The sequence below is a fragment of the Corvus brachyrhynchos genome, unplaced genomic scaffold (genome assembly GCF_000691975.1).
Source record: "Corvus brachyrhynchos isolate BGI_N302 unplaced genomic scaffold, ASM69197v1 scaffold283, whole genome shotgun sequence".
Lineage (NCBI taxonomy): Eukaryota > Metazoa > Chordata > Aves > Passeriformes > Corvidae > Corvus > Corvus brachyrhynchos.
In genome coordinates, this window is record NW_008237409.1 from 1388153 (window position 1) to 1408340 (window position 20188).

At 47.6% G+C, this 20188-nt stretch overlaps 1 protein-coding gene across 1 annotated transcript in view; it reads right to left on the reverse strand.

Moving 5' to 3' along the window:
• Positions 1 to 14970, reverse strand: part of TADA2A (transcriptional adaptor 2A) — a 21682-nt gene extending 6712 nt beyond the window's left edge. The window contains 12 exon segments of the mRNA XM_008631082.2: positions 7 to 55; positions 1374 to 1484; positions 1989 to 2032; positions 3395 to 3458; positions 8626 to 8698; positions 9690 to 9778; positions 11160 to 11212; positions 11214 to 11300; positions 11945 to 12036; positions 12604 to 12663; positions 13701 to 13807; positions 14551 to 14970. Of these exon segments, the coding sequence (XP_008629304.1) occupies positions 7 to 55; positions 1374 to 1484; positions 1989 to 2032; positions 3395 to 3458; positions 8626 to 8698; positions 9690 to 9778; positions 11160 to 11212; positions 11214 to 11300; positions 11945 to 12036; positions 12604 to 12663; positions 13701 to 13807; positions 14551 to 14575 (854 nt within the window). The 5' untranslated portion in view covers positions 14576 to 14970.
• Between the last annotated feature and the right edge of the window lie 5218 nt (positions 14971 to 20188).

Sequence of the window (20188 nt, forward strand, 5' to 3'; positions counted from 1 at the left end):
CCTGCTGCTCTGTATTCCTGGAGTCTCTTTATTTCCCTGCGCAGCTCAAATTCCACTGTTGGACCCCAGCAGTTGGCAGGAGGGAAAACCAAAGAGCAAAAGTGGGTCAGTGGGGTGGACTGGGAATGTGGCTCTTTGCTATTTGCCTGCACAGGTCAGCTCTGAACACACAAACCACAGCCAGGGTTAACCTCCCTCCACAAGATCTCAGACTCCCTGTGTTCCAATGCTCCTCAGACACAGATTTCAGCTGGTTTCCAGCCTTTGTGTGCTCAGAAAATGCATTTTCTCTTCATGCTTTGATAGTCCTTTTGCCATACCCTGGACAAGGCAAGTAACAATAATGTGGGATTTCTGGAAGGCATTTCAATAGATTTGAGGAACTACTCCAGCCAGGCACCTTAGAAATCTAATATTCTCTTGGAACTACGATTTTCCTAACTGGACCTTCCAAAATTTCTCTTTGCAGACAATTCTTTTCCTGCAGTCAGTAAGATGAAATTGTTAAATGTTTCTTTTGCTCAGAGATATTTCCTGTCTGTTGCTTTCATCATCTGCCTCCCAGCACTGCTCAGTTTTACAGGGAGCAAGTTTCCTTGTGAATTTATTTCCTGCTGCTGCTCAGGAGATCTGTGTAGTGCCTTGTACCTGACTGTCAGGTTCACCTGAGGATCTGCTGCCACTGCAACAACAAAACCAGGTTCCAGGAGCAGCACTCCCATGCAGGACTCATGCTTTTGCAGGATCATGCTTTTGGTATTTCATACAGGGTGTCCTGAAAACATGGGCACAACTGTGTAAATGCTCTGTTCTTTCTAATGAGCAACAGTTCTCCCAGTTTAAGTCACAGAATGAAGCAGGATGTGGTGACTCGGACTGGAATCTGCCTAAATGCAGGTTATGGGATGATTCAGGGATGGAACAATGCCTCTCCCCTAAGGTAAGGACATAATGACCACTGCACTATATAATTATGTGACATACAATAGTTTAACGTGTGTCTTTCAAAGAATTCAGTTTGCTGCCAGCTCCCAATCTCTCCACACAGCCATAATATAGGGATTTTATTCTTCCCCTGATACAGAGTCCCAGTAAATAAACAGTGGTCTTTAGATAAAAAAATATTACCTCCAACACGTGACCAGAATGTTCAGTCAACTGAAAACTCAAACAAAGAGCTCGGACACAGTTTAGTGGAAAAAACCCACTCGCTGCCCGTTCAGTGTATCAAACCACAAATGTATTTGTTTTCCTGAGGTAGTTAGATGGGGGAGGAGGAGAAAAACCACCTCCTGCCCTCCAGGAGAGGGATATATTTAGGGAACAGATGATGCAACCTGTCCCCGTGGGCTGCAGAGCCCTGCCGGACTCACGCGCGTGGCTCTCGATGAACTTGTCGTGCTCCACGGGCCCCAGGATCCGGGCAAACCTTCTCATGGTCTCGTACAGGTCCTGCACCTCCTTGGGGTAGCGCCTTTCCAGAACTACAGGGGAGGAAGTACCACATGTTACCCCTCCTGCTGCCACCCCTGTGGGGGATGACGGGAGCACCAGCCTCGGCACTGCCTAAAAATCCACATTTGGTCATTCTCGGCCATTTTGGTGTCACAACTACAGATTGCTTAGTAAAAAGCAACCAAAGTTACAGCCCTTAAAATCCTTAAAGCATGAGGGGTGATATTTCAATGTTGTTTGGTCATTTCTCACAAGAGTGAGGTGCACCTTAAAGGCCTGGATTTCACCTTCCCCCTTTCCCCCACTCAGCAGAGCCCAACATGCTTCTGAAGGGCAACTTTGAGGCAATAACCAAAACACTGAGCTGGGAGTAGTTAGAACCAGACAGCTGGAGAGAGTTGGGGCAGGAAATCTGCTGGAATTTAGAACATCTGAATATGTTCCAGTATGAACAAACCACACTGGTGACCTGGAAATGGTGAATGTGTGAAGTTCTGCCACTTTGAAGGGAAGCAGTTACACCTGATACTCACTCTGAAATTTTCTGAGGTTGATCAGGCCATGATCTCTTATAATTCTGGAAATGAAAGAAAATTATATTAATACAGGCCATTCATTACTCCTGCATTGCCTCGCAAACACAAAGGCTTCAGAAGAAACTTTGATTTAGACCATCAGAGGGGTCTAAAACTAAACATGAATGAAATTTCCATAAGCCCTGGGCTGGCTGGAATGGAAACATGATGCAGTGTGCCTTTAATCAAGGTAAATTTTGGACAGTGGTGTGCATTAGCCCTGAGCACAAAGGGAGCTGCAATCCCTTTAAAGGTTGGAAATGGCTTCTTTAGGCATAGATTTCACATCTACAGCACCTTATAACTTGTCCTTCCAAAATCAGAGGTAATGAATGTCTCATGAACATGATTTCCAGCTTCGGACAGACACAAACATCCCTCTGCTAAAGCACAGGGTAGGGCTGGACTGTAAATGCCACCACTGGGAACAGGGGAAAGGCATTTTTCCACGGCAGCTTGGATTTTAAAGAGATGATGGAGGCAACTCTGGGTTTGAACTGCTCCTGATGGGACCAGGGGAAGGAGCAGAGGGAAAAGCAGGTGCCTGATAAACACCTTTGTCACCAGTCTGAGCAGTGCCACGTGCTCATTGCTCTGTGGTGACTCCACTTTGGCAAATAAGATACCACAGAGCTGGGCTGTCAAGGTCAGGTCAGGACTTGCTCTATAAAATCCATTTCATTTCCTTTGGTGTGTACAAAACCCTCCTGTCCTGTGCAGAGTCACCTTTCTGAGAGTGACATCAGCATTTTTGTGTCATTCTCCAGATTTTTGTCCCATCCTGCTGTAGAAACTTCACAAAACCTGATGCTGATGTAACCACAAGGGTTATGAAGAGCCCTGCAGTACTCTCCTTTAGTATGACAAGATTGATCATCATGGAAATCACACCACATAAATACTTTTTATTTATGGATTATAAAGGACCAGGTCAATCCTTCCTGTCATTCAGCAGAACTGTGTAGTTTTATGAGAAGGACTGGAGCAGCTCCACTTCAAATCACTAATTCTTCCAGGGAGTAATCCAGCAAGATATAATTTAAAATATTGAACAAAGTATTTCAAAGTTATAATAAAACTTAATTTAATTAATAGATTGAGTCATTCTAGAACACTGTCAAATGAGCTGAATAAAATATTCAACCCCACGTCAGCAATAGAGTTATCCTCAGTGTGGAAACCAAACTTAGGGACCACTAGGAATTAAAAATAATGATGCAAATATTTCTGGGGAAAAAGTGGGAGTCCAGCAATCAGTCACAGTCTGGCAGGATTTTTTTTCTGTGAAGTAGGAAATTAATGATGTGTAATCCATCAGCGTTGCACAGGGAAGGAAAGAACACAGTTACTGCTTCACAACTCACTTTTTCCGTCTCTGTCTTTCCTTTAACCTGGAATGGTAGATATCTACAACTGCAATCTTCAGAGCTGCAAAACAAAAAGGTTAAAGAATTCATAAGCAATCACTGCAGGAGGCTGAATGTCAAGCTTTTATGTTCACGTTAGGCTGGAATGGTCACTGCTTTGCTGGTTTAAAAATCCTGAGGCAATTTTACAGGGGCATCAACCCATTAGAGGCAAACCTGCAGTGCCTCCTACCTGGGGAAGGTTTCTTTTGCTTACTCCTGCCAAATTCATCACTGTAAATACACTCATGTAAACATGAACCCGGGCAGATCCTGAGAACTCCTTTCCTCTTCCTTCTTGGACTGTTTTGCTATCAGCACTTATTTGTTCCTTCATACCTGCAATTGCCAAGCATTCCTTCTCCTGAAAAAGGATTTAAGGATCTGAGGTACCATCTTTGGGCAAGGCTTCTTTGGGCAAAGGCTTCTTTGCACAGAACAAGGAACTCCAAGAACCAGACACAGTTCTGAACTGTGAGGATTCAAAGTAGCCTTTGCTACAGTTCTTAAAAACATCTGGAAGATTCCAGCTTGTTAACTTCCAAACTTATCTGTCTGCCAGGAGAACAAAGAATAGTTCAGGACAGTGTGAAGAAGCCCAGGAAAAAGCCATGCTCATTAGAAATCACATCCTTCCCAAAATCAAACCTGTCTGCAGCCTGGCTGAGCCACTCACGGAGCCTGCAGCTCCCCTCTCCTGCAGCCATTAGCTTAATGAACTTCTTTTGGGGCAAATTCGTGAAAGACAAGATAAAGAGACACCTATTGCCTTCCCTTCCCTCGCTCTGTTAGGTAACACACAAATTCTAGGCCATTAAATGAGTGTAGAGGTGGCTGGTGTAGTGGTTTTTTTGACTTTACATTAATCATTTCCATGTGCTCTCGGAAGGAAGAGGCTCAAGGCTTGGTTTAGAGGCTGTGACACAACAACCAGCCCTTGGAAATAGGGGAACTGGGATGACCCAAGGGGGACAGAACCCAGGATCCATTTCTCTCTGTAGTTACACAAAAAGAGCAAAACTGATAGTGGCAGCTTATTGATTGCACTCTCGCATAAATAATTAATAATGCAATTAAGAAGTGTGGTTATGTGTCTATTTTAAATATGCATGTAGGTGTAAACACCAGGAAGCCCCCAGCCTCTGGGAAATTCATCCCTGCATCCCTCTGGGTAATCAAATTTCATACAAACAGGGACAGCTGAACCCAAAGGCTGTGGGGATTTGCTCAGGAGCTTGATCCCAAGCAAAAAACCCTTCAGTTTGTCCCAAATTGATTTGATGTTAATCTAGGAGTAAAGGATTCTGTATGAGATAGGAGGGATGCTGCAATATTCCTACTTATTTTTCCAAATTTCTTGCATTTTCCACATCATTGTGTATTTTCATAGCGAGGTATGTAAGTTTCCTAATTTAAGAACAAGCAGAGATAGCAAATTCTCCTTCGTGCTAAAATGTGGGGACGAGAAATTGGGAATGCAGCAAGTTAAACATGAATGAAATCCATTAGGAAGGGTTGGAATTGGTGCCAATTTATGGAAAATATTTTTGTAGTTTTGAAACCCTCTGCAAGCTCAGCCAACTTGTTATTTTCTGGGGTTTGTGTGGGCAGAACTTAATAAGTACATGCAGAAACTGCACTGGAGAACCTCTATAAATATCACAAGTAATTATGCACCTCTAACCATCGAGTTTTGATGCTTTCACCTGAGTGCACATTATTCTAAAGAAATGATGATCAGCTGGGAAGAGGAAGGAACAAATGAAGGGAAAAAATGGAGCTTCTGCTTCCAGTGAAATTAGTATTTCCTGCCACATGCCCTTTTGGAGGGGCTTTTGTTTTTAATAGACATATTCACACAGGACCAGGCGATTACCAAATCTGGAATGCATGAATAACTCCGACTACTACACTGTTACACACTGCATGGAAATGAGAGAGGAGATGCTGGGGGAATGAGAATGATTCCTCCAGCTTTCCCCCATGGATTCTAGCGGGGAGGCAGCTGTTTGTCCTGGGAATGTGAGATAATCCAAGCTGACACCGTGCTCAGGGTGTCCATTCTGGGCACTGATAAGGCTCCTTGCCATGCTCGGTGCAGCTCTGAAGGACCCACTGATAGGCAGCAATTCAAGGCTCCTTCCTCCATTCCAAAAAAAACCAAACCCAAATATTTTGGTTTCTCCAGAGTGTGTCCAAAACAGTTTCTTTGCTTTTCATTCCTCTTCAGCCTCATTTGGCCTGCAGGAAACTTTGTTGAACGCTAATGAGTGAGAGCTTTGTTTCATGGGAGCGAACCTGCCTTGGCAGGCGAGGCCCAGATAATGGGAAGAATGCAAACTAATCCCAGTAAACAGCCTGTGTGACCAGTGTGTGCTGGGCTTGGGACAAACTGAAGGGCTGCAGTCCAAATTCTCCCTCCCTGGAGGACAGCAGGACCCATGGCAAACAGTTATCTGTCTTTGGAGCACGGCAGGAACGTCCACAGGAGAATAAACACCATGTTCTGTCGACAAGGACACTGACTGCCTTGCAGCTTAAAATCAAATTTCCCTGCCAGTTGCAGCCTATTTCCACTCACTTCTAAATCTGTGGTTTCAGCAATTACTTTGCAGTGTTAGAAGTGAAAATCATTTACATGAGAAGGGGGGGAAAAAAGCTGGGAAAAAGATAAATTACCAACGTTCTAATTCAGCCTGATGAAAACTTGTAGTTCATTAAATATTCAAGCACTGTGGGCTGAATTAGGGTTGTAACTGGTTGGTGCTTTTGATCTGTCCATTATGTTTTTGTGTAACTGCAATATATATTTGCATGCCCTTACTGTACTGCCAGCACTGAACAAAAGAGAACAATTCCAGAATTTAATTGAAACATGAGAGATTTCATACAATTTTGGCCATCTTGCTAATACCAAGAAGTGACTGAGTGATGTCTGTGACCTCCTGTGGGGTGGGAAGAGCTGGTGAGGCAGCAGGTACAGGTTCTGTGCTCCTCCTAAAAGCTGCCTGGGAGCCTTTCCACCTTGCATTAAACAGCATTTTCTTGTGGGAATACCAGTAACTTGTTTAGAGTAACGCAGGGAATCTAACAGGGAAAATACATGAGATAAATCTATAAAGATATATTTCATAGAAAAGATATAATAAATCAGAAAACAGATCTAGCTCAGATCTAGAACTTCTTAAAAAATAATTTTTACAAAATACTACGGAAAGCAGTGTGGGAGAAAGGGAACAAGGGGGAATTCCACTCCAATGGAAGCACAAATATTCCTGTGGGATGTGCAGCCTCGGCACTGCAGCACTGATCTGTGACTGGTGCACCAAGAGAAGGAAAGAGAGACCACAGGAACTGTACTGGCTGGGGTGTTCCCTGGGCCCAGCCTGAGTGACTTGCAGAAAATGCAGTAGGAAAGTAGTTTTCAAAAATGAATCTTGAACCCAGTGAGGTTTAATGTGTGGCAGGAAAACAAATGGAGGATTTTTTCCCCAACCTGAGCCTTAATCTCTGCTGCGAGGCCCCGTTTGGGTTTCTCTGGGCTATAAAATGTGTTAAACCCCTGTGTTACATCCTCACACCCAGGTTGCCTCACAACCCTCTCTGCCCGTCAGCTACAAAGTACAAAGGCTCCTTAAACCACCCCTGCTCTCAGAGCCACGTGTTGAGCCATTTTCTGCACCATGGGCTCCTACAATTGGGTTGCAAAATTCTCTCAAGCAAAGCCGGCAGCTGAGCCCTTTAAAACTGCAGGACAGGGAGGATGTGGCTCCTTCCTTTTTTTGTGTTAAATCACAGAAGGGAAAGATCTCATTCCAAATTTTCTAGCAAAGAATTCTTTCTCTCCCTGAGATGCCTCATGTGAAAGGGAAACAGCTGGCTGGACCCTGGGACTTCATTTTTGCGAGGCTTTCTCTCTCACATGGGCAGATCTGGGACAGCTGTGGGAAGGCAGATGCCAGAGTTCCTGGGCTAAGAGATCCAAAATGCAGCTGGTCACGCTCCACAACCTCTGCCAAACAGTTTGCACAGAGCAAATGCCTGACATCCCTTCCCAAACACTGAAGACAACTGAAGGATGGACTAGGGAACATCCAATGAAATTACCAGGCAAAAGATTGGACAGACGAGGGGGAAGTATTTTTTCACACAACACATAATTAAATTGTGAACTCCTAATTCGATTGTGGAAGTCCCTGTTGCAGGATGTGCAGGAGGACAAGCAGATCCAGCTCCAGCAGGAGTTAGCAGAGCTCCTGGAGGATGGGCCCCTGGCAGAAGAGACCTCAAATGGCTGAACTGTGCCTGGGAGGAAGGCAGGTGTGAGGGGAGTGCTGCAAAACCCGATGGATTGAACACGAATCTATCAATTAATGTGCACAAATAGGAGATTATTTTGCTTTTCCAGTTCACCAGGAGCCAGAATAGGACAAAACAGCAGAGAGCTGGCACATGGAATCCCTGCCATGGCCTCAAGCCAGTCCCCCTCTCAATAAATGCTGAAAGGGGAGAGACTGACATACGACTCTCATAACCTTCCTGAGCCAGGGGAGTTTGCATTCCTAAAGCTCCTGCGTACACTGCTCAACTTCAAACTGGTGTTTTTTAACTTTGCCAAGACTGTAACAGGATTTGTCTGTCTCCAAGGGATGCAAAGGCTTTAGCTCAGAACTGCCTGACACAGATGGCAGAATTCTGAGGCATAAACACAGGACTTTTAAACCCTGTGTGTACTTACAAATGTGGGGAAAAGCAGGATCTTTTCCTCTCTATGGATTAAAATGTCACTTTAGTAATTCCTGTTATTTCATATTATTAAGGCAGCCACGTTCACAGAAACTCAGAGCAGGAACTGGGCTCATACAATCATCTTCTTCACATTAAAAAGGAAGTTGTCACACACAGGTGATGCTACTCTAACTCAGGGCATGTTGAACACATGAAAAATCACACAGCTTCAAGAGTCCAACACTTTTAATGTGTCTCATATAGTCTTCAACTCCACACCTCCTTGCTGCCTGCATTAATACCTACGCTGATACATTTAATACATTAAAACCCCAAACATTAAACCCCATACATTAGAAGTGTATGTTCACTTTCAAAGCATGTGGAGAAAGAGACCCAATGAAAAGCTGCACAGGCATCTGAAACAGTTTCGAGCCTGGGTACAGAAATGTGGCACTTACCATGCAAAATGTCTGAATCATCTTCTACAAAATCAATATCTCTCAAATCCCACTCAGCATAGTTGTCAAACTCCTGTTCAGAGGTGATTAATACATTGTCATTAACTAGCACTAAAACATTGGCCTCTGGTTTCAGAACATGCAGAAGGACTGGGAGCAGAGATATTTACTCATATACAGGGTACAAGGTTCCATCCTTGGGCAACAAACCCCACAGGGGAGCTTTACCTGGGGAATGCGTCAATGCACCCCCATGGCTGCAGCTGCAGCAGGATGTTGTGACAGGACAGTGGGAATTAATGAGGTAATGACTCCCTGACTGTGATGGAAATGAGTCACAGAATGTCCTGAGTTGGAAGGAACCCACAAGGACCACCAAGTCCAACCCCTGGCCCGGCTCAGGACACCCCCAAGCGTCCCCTCCATGTGCCTGAGAGCTGTGTCCAGGCACAGGGTGTGATTGTGGGGATGGCCCCGTGCTGATTCTGCTCAGAGGTACAAAAACGAGCCCGTGCATGGCTGAACTCATTCCTCCATGGACAGGAGCAGGAACTGGGGCCTTGGGCCCCCAGCCAAAAGCATGGAAAGCAATGCAGGTCTTCCAAGAGATGTCTGGAGCAGACCTGTGTGTGCTTCCCTCAGGCAGGTGACAGTGCTGGAGCTGATCCTTTGGCCGAGCATCCAATTTCCAGCACCCAGCCCGCTCAGCAGGGCCACCCCTGGCTGGACATCTGGTGGCAGCAGCACGTCCTGCAGCCTCTCTGCTGCCTCTCCCGGCTCTGCAGGCCACCAGCGCCACCTCTGTCACCAAACCCTTAATTAATCCAGAGGTTTAATCATGGAATATCTCAACTTGGAAGGGACCTGTAAGGGTCACAGTCCAACTCCCTGCTCCTCGCAGGATAACCTTAAATTAAACCACAGGACTAAGAGCATCCCTCAGTCCTGTGGCCTCCTGTGATGTTTTTAAATGAAGAGCAAAGACAGGCAGGGGCAAACAGGGTGTGTGTGCTGAGCCTGCACCCAGCAGCAAATTTAAAGTATGGGAGGAGAGTCATTCTTACCTCAACGAAGTCAGCTCTGGCTGGCATGTACCCAGCCATGTCCCTGGAGAGCAAGGAATCAAAGGTGGGCCGTGGGGGATCATCAGCAGCTGAAAAAAACCAAAGGTTTTCACTTGTTGAGTAGGGCTTGGGATCTTCTTTTAAGGATCTGTAAATAAGTGTTTATTTTGCAGGAAAAGTGGGAATAATTAGGTGAAGAAAAATACCCTGATTGGGCTTTTATTCAGTGTTATAGGCAGAAAAGACAGAGTTCATCCAGAGAAAAATGCAGCAGTCTGAGATCTTCATAGTATTCTCAAGAGTCAAACACAAATTCAAGGTAATAAACAGGTAATAAAATGTAAACTTTACATTTTGGAGCTCAGCATCCCCCTCTAAACCTCTGCAGCTCCCTGGGGCTCAGTGTGCAGGTTCTTTTAGTTAATAGGAACAGGAGTGTTAAATCTGCCTTCTTCTGGGGGCCATTGACAGAGCTGCAATTAAAGCCAGAGAACTCCCAATTTTTACAGCTCTTCCCAGCTGAGGAGCTCGGTGTTTTACAGACAATAATAGTCTGAGGCTCACAATGCACTTGTGCAGGAGCTGAGTGTTGTGTGTCTCACGGCACAGATAAAGCAGGCTGAGGCACAGAGAGTTTGTCTTGGCCCAGGGCACATAAAAAAATCAATAACAGCCAGGGACAGAACCAAAATTGCCCAGTTCCTGCTGTTTAGCTCTAACCACTTTACTGGGAAATGTAAAGCTCCAGACACCCAGCAACTGCCTCACCCAGAGAGGCTGGGGAGCTCTGGAATGAACAGTTGCCAGACTGGGGGAATGCTGAAGATGTGAAATGCAAGGAAAACTGAGAATTTGTTAACTTGCTGCAATTTAGCTCAGACTTTTTAACAGGCAGTTTTCAAGAGAGAGGTGTGAAATCAGCACAGTTGAAAGGAGTGATTTTATGGCAAATTAAATCAGCAGTTAGGCCTGGGACACAGTGTGTACACAGTGATGTGCACATGCTCAGAGGGAATGTTTAAAGGCAGAACAGGGCAGGGCAGGGGCTGGACAGGCTGAGAACCACACTGGAATCTACTGTGAGGGACACACATGAAGGAGCTTTGGGGTGGATTTTAATCCAGTGGGTACAAACATCCAGGTTCCTGCTGGGGTGATTTCTGTGTCCTCTGGCTATGCAGGAACTTCTGCTTTTGAGACCCTGCTGTTTGTGTCAGACCATGCTGCTCCCTGCCTTTTCCCATGGAACTGGCAGCCTCGTCTGTGTGATACACCCAGGAATTAATCCAGTGTGAAGAGAACCCTGCTCCTGACATTCTCCAAGCCAGTTATCAGAACAGGTTATCCCTTTGGGAATGAAAGCAAACAGCATCTGTGGTGCCTGTCCTTCCCAGAGCTGCTGATCCCAGCCTTGGCAGAGCAGGGACCTCGCAGGGAAGCTCCCTGTGAGTGCAGGGCAGGGATACTCACACTGGAAAGGAATGGCAGTCTCGTTGTGCTGAGCCTCCTCTGCCTGCTTCAGCAAACAGGGGGTTGTTGATGAAGTGTTTCATGTAGTGCTTCTCACACTCCTCCTTGGACTTGGTGCACATCTGGTTGGCCACGTCCTGCCTGGAGTGGGGAGAGGGGGAGGCTTCATGTGAACAACACAGAAATGTTGGGGTTTTTTTAATTTCTCCAGTGGGAAAAGGTAATTTTGGACAGGAGATTGGTTGTATTGTGTGCAGAGAACTGGCCTGTGATGGTGCCTGAACTCACACTCTCAGCACCAACACTCACACGTTTGATACGGTGCCAGGGAGCTCTTTTTGGGTGCCCATGAACAGTGCAATTCACTGTTTTCATATGGGAAATCCTCTGGCTGATGCAATGTACCACATCTTTAACAGCCTTGAAATCTACTGCTGTTATTTGAGAGCTTTTCACACATTTCACTGGCTCCAGGTAATAGTAAACTCTGTAACCAGTTTTCAGTCTTCCGACAGCAGTGTGCACCTAAGAACTCTCAGTTCTGCTTCTGTGAATTCTGGGGTTCTGTACTCTTAACACAACTGTTTTTAATAAAGAAGAAGACAGATAACTCATGAACACAGGATCTGACACCCCAGCTTTCCACTTTAGCTGCTAAATTAGTGTCTCACCCACAATAAGTCACTGAACAATGTGCACTGATGAATTCAACAGTGAGATCCAGGGAAAAGAGAGGAAAAACTGCCCATCACTGAACGAAATTGGCTGAGCCACTGAATCCTCACCAGTTCCCAAATCCACAGTCCATCACAGCTTCCAGGAGAGACATTTCCTCCTGAGCTGTCCAGTTGGGATCCAGGACAGGGAAATCAGATGTCTGGAGAAGAAAAAAGCAGAACAAACTGTGATCCTCTGTTCCAAGCCACCTCAGGAAGAGCAGAGAAGTTCTGAACCACGGGGCCACACAGGAGATAATTCTGGTACTTTTAAACTTTTACAAAACCTGATTGAATAATTATTGGATTCCTTAGGGCGTCAGGGCATCAACCACAGCAAACACTGGTATATTTGTGTCTCCCAGCTGCTATTACACAATGTTATACTAGGAAACACAGTAAAAACTGCTGGAGACTTTAAGAATTATTAGTTTTGAGGAAGGAAAAACAAGCCTAGAGAAAGAGAAGTTGATTTACATGGTTAAAGAACTGTAAGTCTAGTGATAGCATTGTGCTCTCCAGGCACAAGAAGAAGATGCAGCTTTAAATGACTCCACTACTCCATCCTGTTCTGGGTGGATTTTTTTCTTTTTTTAGTAGTTTTAAACCTCTGAATCAAAGAATTGCATCACTCAACCTTTCAATGTAATATGAGTAAGCAAGGTCTAACTCCTGGGAAGCTGAGAGAGCCCAGGACTGAGTAGGTGTTATCCAAAAGGAATATTTACCATTATCTCATAAGTATGATCACTTTGATGTTTCTTGTATTCAAATCCTCGGGTGAAACACTGCAGAACAAAAGATCAGAATTGTGTTACTTCTGCCCTGAAACGATTTTCACTGCTCCCTTTTTAAAGTTTTATTATCTGACCACGGGGTATCCAAAACTGACCACCTGATACATTAAATTTTTCTGATTTAATTTGAGCAAACCCATAAAATCATGTTAAATCTTTGTAGCTTGCTTATCTTTTGCCCCAAGACATAACTCCTGGGAATCCAAAAATTTTTCGTTAAGCATTAAGGTGAAAAAAGTTTGGTGTTATAGCTTGAATAGCACCTTATATATAATAGCACCATATATAGTTTGATCCTTCCAGGAAGAGAACACATAGCATTTAGTAAGTATTGAACACAAAGTTTCCCTTTAATCCTGGCTCTCTGATTAAAAGCACCAGGTTTGCAGCTGTTTTTAACAGTTAAATTTCTGACTTTTAAAATACAGGTAAGTGAGCAAAAATACACCCAATATGCAAAATAGGGGTTTGTGTATTTTGTACAGAGCTGAACACAAGGCTCAGCTCTTCTTTCACTCTTAGAGGTTACTGCCAATTTTTAGTCATAATAACACAAAGTTATTCACTTATTAATTACACCAGCAGTACTTTCTGTGGTTACCAGCTCACACACAGAATTTTTAAAGAACTGCATCTGGTCACAAACAATTACTGTCAATATTGCAGCTTCTCCTTTTCTATTTGGGAAGGGAAAAAATGCATGGGGGGTGTTTCTGGATGGGATTTTCTTTTCCATGCCACAAAGGATGACAGAAATGATACTGCCCCAGACATGCAGCAGCACGTTGGGTCACCCCAGGCTGAGTGAGGTGAGTGAGGTGGTTTGGCTGCTGCACAAAGACCTCCTTCCCCTGCCCATGCCTCAATCCTTCACCCCCCAAACCCCCTTTGTCATTTCCCCATCCCTGAGCAAACAAGAGTGTTGGAGAGGGCGGTTATTAACGTGTTCCTGGACAGCCTGGCACCAGGCAGGCCTTGGATGGCTCTCTCAGAGCAATGAAAGGCTCTGCCCTGCTGCTGGCACTCACCTGCAGGCACAGCAGGAAGGGAGGGGGCCCACACTCCGCACACTTCACGTAGGGCTCCGTCAGGTACGAGGAGCAGCCTCGGCACGGGGGCTTATCAAAGGGGTCATCTGGGAAAACAGGGAAATCTCCTGTGACACGAGCACAGCACTGCCTTGGCAGCCCCTAAATTCACCTGTGCCCAGCCCCAGCAGCTGATGGTGCTTGTGGGTCCAGCTCAGGATGTTCCATGATTATGGATTTTCAGTGAACTCAACCGTGCAACAAAATAAATAAGACTCTCAGGTTATAATGGCTCCAAACTCAAAGAAAACAGGGTTAGATGGGATATTGGGAAGAAATCCTTCCCTGTGAGGGTGCTGAGGCCCAGAGCAGCTGTGACTGCCCCTGGATCCCTGGCAGTGTCCAAGGCCAGGCTGAACATTGGGGCTGGAGCAGCCTGGCACAGTGGGAGGTGTCCGTGCCCATGGCAGGGGTGGCACTGGATGATCCTTCAGGCTCCTTCCCACCCAAACCACTCTGGGATTCCATGATTCTGATTTTTTCCAAGAAAATGGATTTGAACCAGCTCAATTATAAGTGGAGAGAAAGAAGACAAAACTCACACTGAATCATTTGTGTCCCCGTGCTCTTAAGAATTTGTACAAATAAGTGATTCTGTGGACCAACCCCTTTTGGCTTTCTGTCTCCCTCTCCCATGGCTGCCGATGGCTTTAAACAATGGCATACCCTTCCCAAATGTCATGGAATCAGAGAACTGTTTGGGCTGGAAAAGCCCTCTAAGACCATTGAGCCCAGCCATCCAGGTTCTTCATGCCCAGATGTGGGGGCTGAATTGTCAGGTGGCACTTACTACCGAAGGAGGCCAGGCGCTCCATCCCTGCCCCGTGGTGCTGGTCCTGCTCCTTGGAGTAAAACTCGTCTGGCCTAAACACAGAGCGTGAGCCTTGTCCCAACCAGTGTATCCAAAAGGGAACTCCCTCCCTGCAGCCGCCTCTTCCGCAGGTGTGATCCTCCCAGGACGTCCCGAGGAGCAGGAAGCAGAAGGGCTGTCAGCAGCCTTCGGACCCCATTCCACACGGATCAGAGCCTGTTCTCTAGGTATGGGCAGAAATCAAACACAGAGATGTGGAGCGATGGGGATGCAATCCCAGAGTGAGGGTTTCTGTGGGGATGGATGCGCTGAGCGGAGAGTTATGAGCAGCTGTTGTGCAAGGAGGCGCTCTGCACCTCCCATTCCCCAAATCCCACTCTCCAATCCCCGCTCCCCAGTGCCCATTCCCCAAATCCCACTCTCCAATCCCCGCTCCCCAGTGCCCATTCCCCAAATCCCACTCTCCAATCCCCGCTCCCCAGTGCCCATTCCCCAAATCCCACTCTCCAATCCCCGCTCCCCAGTGCCCATTCCCCAAATCCCACTCTCCAATCCCCGCTCCCCAGTGCCCATTCCCCAAATCCCACTCTCCAATCCCCGCTCCCCAGTGCCCATTCCCCAAATCCCACTCTCCAATCCCCGCTCCCCAGTGCCCATTCCCCAAATCCCACTCTCCAATCCCCGCTCCCCAGTGCCCATTCCCCAAATCCCACTCTCCAATCCCCGCTCCCCAGTGCCCATTCCCCAAATCCCACTCTCCAATCCCCGCTCCCCAGTGCCCATTCCCCAAATCCCACTCTCCAATCCCCGCTCCCCAGTGCCCATTCCCCAAATCCCACTCTCCAATCCCCGCTCCCCAGTGCCCATTCCCCAAATCCCACTCTCCAATCCCCGCTCCCCAGTGCCCATTCCCCAAATCCCACTCTCCAATCCCCGCTCCCCAGTGCCCATTCCCCAAATCCCACTCTCCAATCCCCGCTCCCCAGTGCCCATTCCCCAAATCCCACTCTCCAATCCCCGCTCCCCAGTGCCCATTCCCCAAATCCCACTCTCCAATCCCCGCTCCCCAGTGCCCATTCCCCAAATCCCACTCTCCAATCCCCGCTCCCCAGTGCCCATTCCCCAAATCCCACTCTCCAATCCCCGCTCCCCAGTGCCCATTCCCCAAATCCCACTCTCCAATCCCCGCTCCCCAGTGCCCATTCCCCAAATCCCACTCTCCAATCCCCGCTCCCCAGTGCCCATTCCCCAAATCCCACTCTCCAATCCCCGCTCCCCAGTGCCCATTCCCCAAATCCCACTCTCCAATCCCCGCTCCCCAGTGCCCATTCCCCAAATCCCACTCTCCAATCCCCGCTCCCCAGTGCCCATTCCCCAAATCCCACTCTCCAATCCCCGCTCCCCAGTGCCCATTCCCCAAATCCCACTCTCCAATCCCCGCTCCCCAGTGCCCATTCCCCAAATCCCACTCTCCAATCCCCGCTCCCCAGTGCCCATTCCCCAAATCCCACTCTCCAATCCCCGCTCCCCAGTGCCCATTCCCCAAATCCCACTCTCCAATCCCCGCTCCCCAGTGCCCATTCCCCAAATCCCACTCTCCAATCCCCGCTCCCCAGTGCCCATTCCCCAAATCCCACTCTCCAATCCCCGCTCCCCAGTGCCCATTCCCCAAATCCCACTCTCCAATCCCCGCTCCCCAGTGCCCATTCTGGGTGGGAAGGAGCCTGAAGGATCATCCAGTGTCACTCCTGCCATGGGCAGGGACACCTCTCACTGTCCCAGGCTGCTCCAGCCCCAATGTCCAGCCTGGCCTTGGGCACTGCCAGGGATCCAGGGGCAGCCCCAGCTGCTCTGGGCACCCTGTGCCAGGGCCTGCCCACCCTCAGAGGGGAGAATTTCTTCTATTACCAACAGGATTAAAAACAGGGGCAACTATTTCCTTTTCCTTTTGCCCAGGCTCCAAGCGCATGTGAAAAATTATGGGAAAAAATTCAGAATTTGGGAGAGGCAGAGTCTGGAATGTCAATGAAATATTTATTGCTTCTGCTAACAGGTTTTTCCTGCATCTGGGAATGAGGACTCTAGGTGGTTAATGGAAGGAATTGGCATATGGGAATCCTCTCAGCAGCTGGTTCCTGCTGTTCCCAGGGAAGGTGGTGCATCTGCAAGGTAAAAGTACTGTCCTGAGGCCTGCAGCTTTCCATGGACGACAGTGGCTTTGGATATTTCAGTGTTAAGGGTCTTTCTGTCATGCCTCTGGCATGGGAATGAAAAAATATTCATGAGGAACATTAACCAGTCCGTGGAGTTACAGGTTTTTCAGACCAGTATTTTAGTGATACAGCATCTCCTGGCTGACCTGAGCTGAAGCCACAGACCTCTGATGGCTCCTGGAGGGAGCAGTGACAGGAAAAGTCTTCTTTCTGAAGTCTGCTCCAATGGTTTCCAGTTTAGCAGAGGCCTAAAGGTGCCACCACCCGATGGCTGCTCAATGGCACATGTGAAGCAGCTCCCAAAGGTCTCAGTTCCATTCCCAACCTCTTTCCAAGCACATTTGTCACTCCAGTTGCACTCCAAGAAGATCTAAGTGGATAATTTGGAATGAGTTATGTGCTCACACGCTGCTACTCGGAGGTTTTAGCAAATGAGGTCATTTTCACTTGCTATTTGAAATTATTTGCTGATAATTTCTGCTTCCCTGTGCTCACCTGTGCTTCCCTGCAGCCCAATGCAGGGTGGGAGGGCGCCCAGGCTGAGCCCCCGGTGAAACACAACAGCTCTGGGGCAGCTGTGCCTAGAAAACCCAGAGGCCACACACACGCAAAAATCAGTGGGAGCATTATCAGGCCTCTCCCTGCAGGTGAATCACGAAGTCCCGGTGGGATTTCGCGAGGATGTTGGGTGGAGTTTTTTGTGGAATCGGCGTTCTCTGCCTCGGACACACGGTGGCGATGGAAATCACCTTTTTCTCCAGAGCTTCGGGCTCTGGAATGCTCGGTAACCACACGTGTGTGTCCCCGAGTGCGGAAGGATGAAATACAATCAGTTCAATCCCAAATAACCGCTGGCATTTCAAGTGGCCGAGAATCCAGAGAATCCAGAAGACTTTCTTATAAGCATTGATGTTATTTAAGATGTTTATGTTTAAAACAAGAGCAAATGGAGCCTCGAGGGCTGGAGTGTCAGTATTTTGCTTTAAAAAGTGATCTGACCTTTCTCTCTGTTCCTTGCCTGGCAGGGCATGAGTGGTGCCAGGCTTGAAGTGTCACCGACCCCCTCACCTGGGATGATCTGTCCTGTGTTTGCACTGGGGATGTCATCAGAGCCTGGGCAAGAGAGGTGGAACCTTGGCATCATGAAAGGTAAAAACATTTCCCCTGTATTTTTTTGAGTTTATTAACTTAGGCTGAACTTCCTTTCTTTTGAGAAAACAGAGTGGCATGAGTCCACAGTGCACGTGTAAGTCATGGAATGAGAGTAAATAACTGCGTCCAGTTTTGGAGCAGGACAGGTAAAGGATGTGCTTTTAACCATCCCTCCTCCAAAGCAGAACGTGGTTATGATTGAAAAATTTCAAAAAAATGCTGTTGGAAAGTGTGTCTGAAGTCTGTGAAACAATGTGGTCCTATTAAAACACAGGCTATTCCTGCCCAAACTTGAATGCCAGAATAATTTAGTTGGAAAAGGCCTCCCAGACCATTGAGTCCAACCTGGCTTGTCACCCAGCCCAGAGCACTGGGTGCCACATCCAAGCATTCCTTGGACACCTCCAGGGATGGGGACTCCACCACCATTATTAGTTTAATTTCATGGAATCTCCTGAGCTGGAAGGGACCCACAATGATCATCCAGTCCAACTCCTGGTCCTGCACAGACACCCCAGCAATCCCTCAGTGCCCTCATCCTCCCTTCACATGCCTTCCCCTCCAGACCCTTCACCATCTTTGTAGCCCAAAAAAGCCCCTTCCAAATCCATGCTGGATTTTTAAGCTTTATGTGTTTAACTTGTTCTTTTCCACGTGTTTGTGCCTCTCTTTGCCCTTGAATGGAAGAGTTGCTGCAGGATTTCATTGTATGAAGCAATCCCTTCCCCAGCAGTGTTTGGCCAGTGTTTGTGCCTGGATGGAAGCTCTGGGCAGGGCAGACAGGCAGAGTGCAGGTGCAGGTTTTAGCACGCCTGGAGCTCTGGGAACACCAGCCAGGATGAACTCAGCACCTGTCGTAATCCCCTGGTTTTGTAAGTTCTGTATATAGTTATTATCAGTGATTGCGACCAACCCCTCAGCAAGCCAAGCGCTCCCCCTCACTTCTGCAGGAGCTGGGATTTAGCACTGGAGATTATTAACTAACACCAAAAACCTTCTCTTTTAGCTCCTTCACAAAATATTTAATCAGAGGAAGATTCTTTATGTAAAAGACACATCTATATCTACATATTTATGTCTACAGACGTATAAATAAAGGGTCCATGCCCAGATTGTCCAGATTTAGTCCAGGTGGATGTGAGAACATATAGTCTGTTCCCCCAATAATTTTATTAACTACAAAGCCCCAGATTGGATTTTCTGGCTGGGTAATTCTTGCTTGCAGTGGGCACACATCCCACCACGTGCTCCTGGGTCAGTGTAGTTTCCTGCAGAGTCTCACACCTTCTAACCACTGCCTTGGTGGAAATGAAATTATCTCTAGTTTGGAACAGGGGCAATTCACCGTTTCTGTCCCCACTTCTGTGCAGATCCTTGGGGTTTTGTACCCCCTGGCACCTCCAGCAGGATCAGCCTGCAAAGGTCACCAGATCCAGCAGCATTAGCATTTAAACTTGTGCTACTCATTCCATTTAAATTTCAGCAATGCTGTGATGCCGCAGAGTTTAAATAAAACACAAAATGTGGAACAGAGGAAGAGGGGTGGTTCTTTAAACTGTTGTCCATCGACAGAACAAGCAGCTGAAGGTCAAAGACAAGAAGCAGAGGCGCTGGCAGTGCCTGGCCTGGCTTTGCCGTGTCCTCACCACCTGTTATCAGCTCTGTCCTCCCTGCCTGTGCCAAGGCAGGGACAGGGCAATGTCCCCGAGCCACGTGGGCACCTCGTGCGCAGGGACCGGGCTGGGGTCTGCTGCTGCCGTGCTCACAGGGTGGGTCAGGGGTATGGAACACAGGGGGTCACCTGGTCCCACCTCCCTGCTCAAGGAGGGTCATTGCAGAGCACAGGGCACAGGATCGCGTCCAGACCATTCTGGAACATCCCCTAGCGAGGATGCTCCGCACCCTCCCTGGTCTGGGTCCCGCGCACGGTCACTGCACAGGAAAGAAGTTCTTCCTCATGTTCAGGTGGAACTTTGTGTGCATCAGTTCCTGCCTGTTTTCTCTTGTGCTGTTGCTGGGCACCACCGAGAAGAACCTGGTCCAGAAGAACCTGGTCCAGAAAAACCTGGTCAGAAGAACCTGGTCCAGAAGAACTTGGTCCATCTTGGCGTCCCCGCTGTAGATACTGATGGGCATTGGTGAGGTCCCCTCGGTCACCTCTTCTGGAGGCTGAGCAGGCCCGGCCCCTCGGCCTTCCCTCGGAGGAGCGATGCTCCCGTCCCTGGGTGCCGCTCCCTCTTGGGGCGGGGTCC